The following is a 6,419-nucleotide window of genomic DNA, read 5'->3' as shown; positions in this document are numbered from 1 at the left end:
GGGGTGCGGGGGAGGCGGCACAAGATCGTGGTGGCGCGCTGGGCCCCGCGGTGAGGGTCGGGTGGGCCGGGTCCGTACCTGGTCTTGAAGTCTCGGTTATAAATAGTCCTCAGCAGCTCGCGATCTGTCTCCTTGTCCAGCCCCCGATTGAGGAGGAAACTCTGGAAGTCCTGGCCCGTCTCCCGGAGCTGCCGGCGGCTGAACTTGCTGGGCATCGCGGCGGCGGCTGCGGCCCAGGCAGGAGGGTCTGTGGAAATGAAACTGAAAGTCGCCGCCGCGGCGGGAAGTTGGCGGCCCTGGGATGAGGGTGCGGGAGGGAAGCCCCCCACCTCTGACCCCTGAACCCGCAGGCTCCCTTCTCCCAACGCGGGTCCCCTCGGCCGTCGCGGCCGTACCTGAGCCTTCCCCGCGGTCCCTCGGTCCTGTCCCCTCCCCCTCTTCGCATTAACTCTTTCCGCCGAGCCTGACCCCTCCCTCAGGTCCCTCCCCTTACCCCCGCTCCCTCCCCTGGCTGCGAGCCAAGGTATGAACGTGGCTAACGCCTGGGACCGCGGGACGGCGGGCCAGGACCTCTGAGCCTCCGCTAGGACTACTCCCACGCCCACCCGCCAGAGCCTCGGGACTTATTGAAAAACGGAGAGCAAAGGGCAGGGTCGGGGACCTGGGTCGGCGGCAGCTGGACTGGGGCAGTTCACCCAGTACCTCCCCTAGACGGGGCGGCACGCCCCCGCCCCCATTTTCTCCGCTCCGGCTTTCGGACGCGGGAGGACCGGAATCAGACAAGTTTGGAGAAAGAAATAGGCATCTCTGGGAAAAAGGTGTGCATGTGTGGGAGAGAGGGACGAGGGGTGCTGCCAGAATGAACACACCCCCTCCCCCGCCACATTGGTTTTTTTATCGCAAGGCTGGTGATCCTTACCCTTGAGCCACATGCTTGGGTAATTAATTGCAGTCCAGCCTGTATTGTTCTTTGTTAGTAGTGTGTTGCCCGACCATTAAAATGTAGTAATTAGCGCCCCGACAGCAAGGTTAGGCAATAAATAGTTAACACCAACCAACAGGATCGGTGCCAGGAAAGAACCAGCGTGCTCAATAGACAGTTTAGACGATCTTTTTTAAAAAAATTATGTATCTATATCTCAAGCCTTTAGCATCTATTTAACCCCCAGAATGACAAACACACACTAGAAGGGAAATAAAGATGTTATATAAGGAATTAAACAGATAAACTAGAGTTGCAACTACGTCAAAGCTAATGTTGTTCTCCAAAGTAGTCCGCAACAGGAGGCCACACACTCAATCTAACCCATTGTGACCTGACTAGGACTCAGGTCAACCTCCCACTGGGTCAACCCTGAATCTCTTCCCAAGGCCAACAGTGAAAAGCCAGAAATAACAGGCGTTTGCAATAGGAAATGCTGTGTCAGTGAAAATCAAAGCAACAAGGAAAATAGAGCACAGGGAAAATATTTTGTGGTAAAAATTAGTTATGCAAATTAGAAAAGTGCGGAAAGCAGTCACTCACATACTTTATCTTTCTCTGATCCAATTACTCATGAGGCCATTGAGGCCAGAAGAAGGTAAACTCCAAGCTAGGCATGGTGGTGCTGGGCAGGATTTTAAGTTGGAGCCCAGCCTGGGTAGTTTAGTGACTTAGCGAGACCGCCTAAAAATATAAAAAGGGGTCAGGGATTTAGTTCAGTGGTTCCACAGCCTGCCTCACAAGTGCAAGGTCATGAGTTTGATCTCAGGTGGCTAAATAAATAAAGGCCTAGGATGTAGCTCAGGGAAAAGGCCCTGGGTTCAAGTCGTTATCATCAAAATAGAAAAAAAAAAAGTGTGTGGAGGGAGTGTGTGTGAACTTTTCAAAATCACTGTTGCTTTTCATTTCAAACACTATCTATCACATCCAAACCTAATGTCTGGCTCAATTCTGACCAGCAGATGTTAAGTCCTCATTATTTCTGAACACATAACCTTCCCTCTTTCTTTGGTCAAACCTATCTCCTAGATGTTCTCAAAACACACAAACAGCTGTTATTATAGGAAAAAACTGGGGAGAAATATGAGACTATCTCTAAAAATTTTATCTGGAAAAATCTTCACACAGAATTGTGGTTATTTTCATGCGTGCAGTTTTAGATGTCTAGAATGGTCTTCCCACATTTCAAATCCAGCTTTGAAGTCCTCTCTAAATCTGCAATTAAAAGAATCTGACTTCAAAGTAGTAAGGTTGATTTTAATGAGTTCAAACAGGTAGTCCAGAAGTTAACTTTGGCCAGCAGCATTACTGGAATAAATCTATAGCTTCCCAGAACTACTTTGCAGATTAGCTCTGTATTTTATTTCATTACTCTTTATCTATAGCTCAGATGTGAATGTTCTTTAACTTTATATATTCAAACTTTTGTAAGACAACTATAAATTTTTTTTTTTTTGGTTGTTCTTAGTCCTGAAATGTCAGTCCACTACAGACCAAAGGAGAGGCTGTGGCAGGTACAGTTATTATTCGAGTATCCGTATTTGCAAAATCAACTTACTAAAATTTATTTCCAATCTCCCAAGTCCATACTTAGTGTTGTCACTCAGGGTCACGCACAAAGTGGTGGAACACTGTTGTTTCCCAGTGTGCACCATTGCCAACTGAGGCAACACTGATGCTCTGCCGTTTTTGGTCCCCATATTGGAAACTAATGCCTTTTTCATGGACTGTTTAAAGCCATGCTTTCTGCCCTGTGTGCTTTGTGCTGGTCATTTCCCTGCTTGAGATGGTCCCCAAGGGTAGTACCAAAGTGTTCAAGAGGGCTTTACAGAGAAAATTCCTGTTAGATAAAACTTCATTCAGGCATGAATTATTCACTAGTGTTCTCAGTGACTTTACAGAATATAGCTACTCTGAATAATGAAGAATTAACTGTGCATCTTTTTACATAACAGACTACTCTTTGATACCTCAGATTTGAAGATGTAATTGCTGTTCATCCCCAGATGGCTTATAACTCTTATTCTGTATGTTTATATCAAAGAATTTAAGTTAGCTCAATTTATTCAATAGGACAACCCAGTTTTCTATATTTACCAACCTTCAATTTTCCACTAGTTGAAAGCTGATCAACTAAAAGTAGTCATGAGCATCTAGTTTACTAGGTAGCTCTATACAGAACTACAGATCAATAAACTGGTATCCAGGTACATAAATCAAGTCTTTTTTGAATTTGCAGAATGTGTCAACATTTGCCAAGAACCTCATGAACCTAGGTTAAATCCAGCATCAAAATTCTAGATCATTAAACAGAGAACAGGCACTGCATGCAGGCAACTAACAGAAGGAAAACCACTGAGGCTCAGATGGAAACAGCCTTCTGAAGTGTCATTTCAATCCAAATACAGAAGCAGGGCCTCACAGAAAACTCTATTCTATGCCTGGGAATAGAATTCTTTGCCCTAGGGTACCACAGACTGATTTCAGCAGTGTGTGATAAAATAGACACAATGCAAGCAGCTATTGCAGTGAGGGAGGTAAAGAAGTCAGGGGGCCTGTGTAGGACTTGGTAAGGTTTGATTTCCTCCCATTTCTACAACTAACTGGGGGCTTTCGATATCCCTGAGATTGGTGTTTCTGGAATAAGGAAATCAATGGGCTAGTGTGGGGGCAGGTTGACAAAATCAACAAGTTGACAAGAATGTATGAATCTGTGTGTTATAAGCAAAGAAGGCAGTACAGTTAAATGTCTTGTCAAAAATGTGGGAATTTGAACTGACCTTGGATGAAGCACAGAAACTCCCTTTGGTTCTCTATTGAGAACCAGGATAAAAGCCTTTCTCACATCTCATCAGTAGCTAAACCAGACTTGAAGGAGAGGAAAGCAGTGTTTAGCGTCAAGCCAATGTGAAACATTACCCAAGTTCAAGGTGCAGGGCTTCTTTAATTTCTACTTCCTAGTTACTGTGACTCTGACTTGGGCCTTGCTTTATGAATAATGGGTAAAAACTAGATTTTTCTTTTTGACATTAATGAAAAGCTTAAAGCAAAACCTTTGTATTATTGGTAGCTTTTGGGTGTAGTAGTATGAGCTAGAGACTTTGCTCACACTAAAAAAAGCTGTTCTATGTCTTTATATATTTAGTCTATAATAGTTGAAAGTAGGAACCAGTATTAGAAAGCTTGAACATTCTCAACAAACAAATTCAAATATAGTTGAATATCTTACCTTGAGAACAAAGTCAGACAAGATGGATCAAAGAGAAGAGACTCAGACAATTTTAGAACAAAACAGGTATATTTCTATTGGACTACCTGATACAGAAGATAGTGTGGTATGATGGATGGATGGTATGAATGACAAATAATACAAATATATTTTATTTGAAATAAAAAATGCTAACACAGCTTTCACTTAGAAACAAACTCTTGCATGACTGTATTACTGAGCAAAACAAAGCTGAAGCATTGTCTTTTTTAACATGTATCTGGAGACAGGTAGGAAGACACTACTTGGTTTTTTAAAAAACTGACCTCCCTTTAAGGCCTGGTCGTAGAAGTGTAAACAATGTAAATGAATCCACCATCATCAGTTGTCCTACTGTATCTCTGTCACCTGTATATTCTGAGATCACACATTTACCTGCCAATATACCTGGGAAGGGTTGCTATATCACAGTTACTTTTGAGTTCTTGGCAGGCAGAACTAAGGAAGAGTAATTTGGAACAAGTTTTACATCCTATTTAGAAAACACTAGTATTCCCTTAAATAACAGGTTACAATAGAGAGATACTCTTTTCACTTTGGTTCAGGTTTAGTTTTTGTGATTTACAGAGCTGTTTGATCCCACAAAGTATTAAAGGACAAGATAACTATGATTCCTTCAACACTGCATCGTTCAAGTTTTACTATATCCACAGTATTGTCAGCAGTTCTAAAAAAACAAAAATGTAAATGGGTAAAATTCGTCTAAAAATGCAGGTGTCAATACCTACAATAGGGAAGGAGACAATGAGAGAACCCCCTCCTCTCCAAAAAAGCAAACATATTCTTGTGCAGGGAATGTGGTTCAAGTCTTTGGATTTAAAAACAAGTCCCCCCAGAAAAGCTGGCTATCATGGAATTTCCAGAACATTGAATTTGCCCCTACCAAATGGACCTGAAAGGCCTCAATGCAAAGTTTAAAAATATAAGAGTTATGAGATGCTATAAATGATGATCAAAGCAGTCAGTGAGAGAAGAATGAACTTATCTTCCATTTAGCTACAGTTTGTAGCACAGCCTCTTTAGCTGTTTGATCAGTAAAAACCACTGAAGTACCAGAAGTGCTTTGAAGCATAAGGGTAAAAAAGTACTGAACATATTATCTAAACAGTAACAGGACTTCATGGCTGGGAAAATTTTCTAAATAGTAAAATGAGTCCAAGATAGATCTCTCTTTACAACATAAAACGCAGCAGGAAAAAAAGAAAAAAAAAAAAAAAGAAAAAAAAGAAAAAAAGATTTACAAGTAGATATAGTGATAACCGAAAATTACAAGGCAGAGAACACAAGGTCAAGGCAATGCTATAGGTTAAACAATATTCCATGAGGCTAGAAAATCTGTTAAGTTTGAAAGCCCTAGCAAAATATCACTTTGTTTATAAATCACTTATTTATCATATGACCATGTGTTGAATCATTTTCTTTCCACATAATGAAGAATCCTACAGTCAGCTTTAAGCGTTCTGCATTTCTTTGCCAATCTTGTAGCTGAGTATCTTGTTCCAGTCGATTTTGGTGCGGGTAACCGGAAGCTGCCGGCGCAAGGCCTTAAATGTGGTGTCTGACATTGTTTGATAGTTCTCACTAATCGCTGTCTGCAACAGATAATTGAAAATAGTTGCTTGAACAGAAATAGGATTGGTTGTGAATATAAAAGGAAGCCTGTAGTTAATGGACATGCTACAAAGGACAGATGGAACATATTATTTCTAGTAAGCTCCTTTCCAATCTCTAAAGCGAGACAAGTAATTCACTTTTTTATTAAAATAATCCAGAAACCTTAACTGTAAGTAGAATGTCAAATTACATGGTCTATAAACTTTCAATATTTCAAAGTACTCGACAACATATGTATTAATGTTAAGGATACAGACGGGCCTAACAGAATTTAATAGCAAAATAATGAGATCTGAGACCTAGAAAAATTAATACTACATCTTACCTGATACTCATTTTCTGCATTCTCTATGATTTTAATAAATTCCTTCGCAGTTTGGACTTCATTCTAATGAAGGAAGAAAGGAAAATAAGAATTTAAAAAAATGTGTAAGCAGTGAATAAAGATACTGAAAAGTCAACCCATATTAACTAATATCTGTATAATGATTCCTAGTTTACCAAGTGTTCCCATCCATATTACTTCCTTTGACTCTTTTTTTTTTTTTTTTTTTG

At 41.0% G+C, this 6,419-nt stretch overlaps 2 protein-coding genes across 9 annotated transcripts in view; both read right to left on the bottom strand.

Moving 5' to 3' along the window:
• Nucleotides 1-679, bottom strand: part of Mov10 (Mov10 RISC complex RNA helicase) — a 21,354-nt gene extending 20,675 nt beyond the window's left edge. The window contains exons 1-2 of one of the 7 annotated variants that reach the window (XM_010631282.3): nucleotides 662-679; nucleotides 79-247 (exon numbers count right to left, since the gene is read on the bottom strand). In XM_010631282.3, coding sequence (XP_010629584.1) covers nucleotides 79-215 — 137 coding nt within the window. In that variant the 5' untranslated portion in view covers nucleotides 216-247; nucleotides 662-679. The other 6 variants (XM_010631284.3, XM_010631280.3, XM_010631279.3 and 3 more) reach the window with 6 other exon arrangements.
• Nucleotides 680-5,373: 4,694 nt separating this feature from the next.
• Capza1 (capping actin protein of muscle Z-line subunit alpha 1) overlaps nucleotides 5,374-6,419 on the bottom strand; it is a 43,228-nt gene continuing 42,182 nt past the window's right edge. For both annotated transcript variants that reach the window (XM_033758291.1, XM_033758292.1), the window contains 2 exons: nucleotides 6,190-6,252; nucleotides 5,374-5,842 (listed from right to left, as the gene is read on the bottom strand). In XM_033758291.1, coding sequence (XP_033614182.1) covers nucleotides 5,702-5,842; nucleotides 6,190-6,252 — 204 coding nt within the window. In that variant the 3' untranslated portion in view covers nucleotides 5,374-5,701. The remainder of the gene's footprint in view (nucleotides 5,843-6,189; nucleotides 6,253-6,419) is intronic.

Source organism: Fukomys damarensis, unplaced genomic scaffold (genome assembly GCF_012274545.1).
Source record: "Fukomys damarensis isolate Sample0158 unplaced genomic scaffold, DMR_v1.0_HiC HiC_scaffold_33, whole genome shotgun sequence".
NCBI lineage: Eukaryota > Metazoa > Chordata > Mammalia > Rodentia > Bathyergidae > Fukomys > Fukomys damarensis.
Note: the sequence above shows the minus strand (reverse complement) of the source record. Positions and strands in the feature narration are given on the sequence as shown.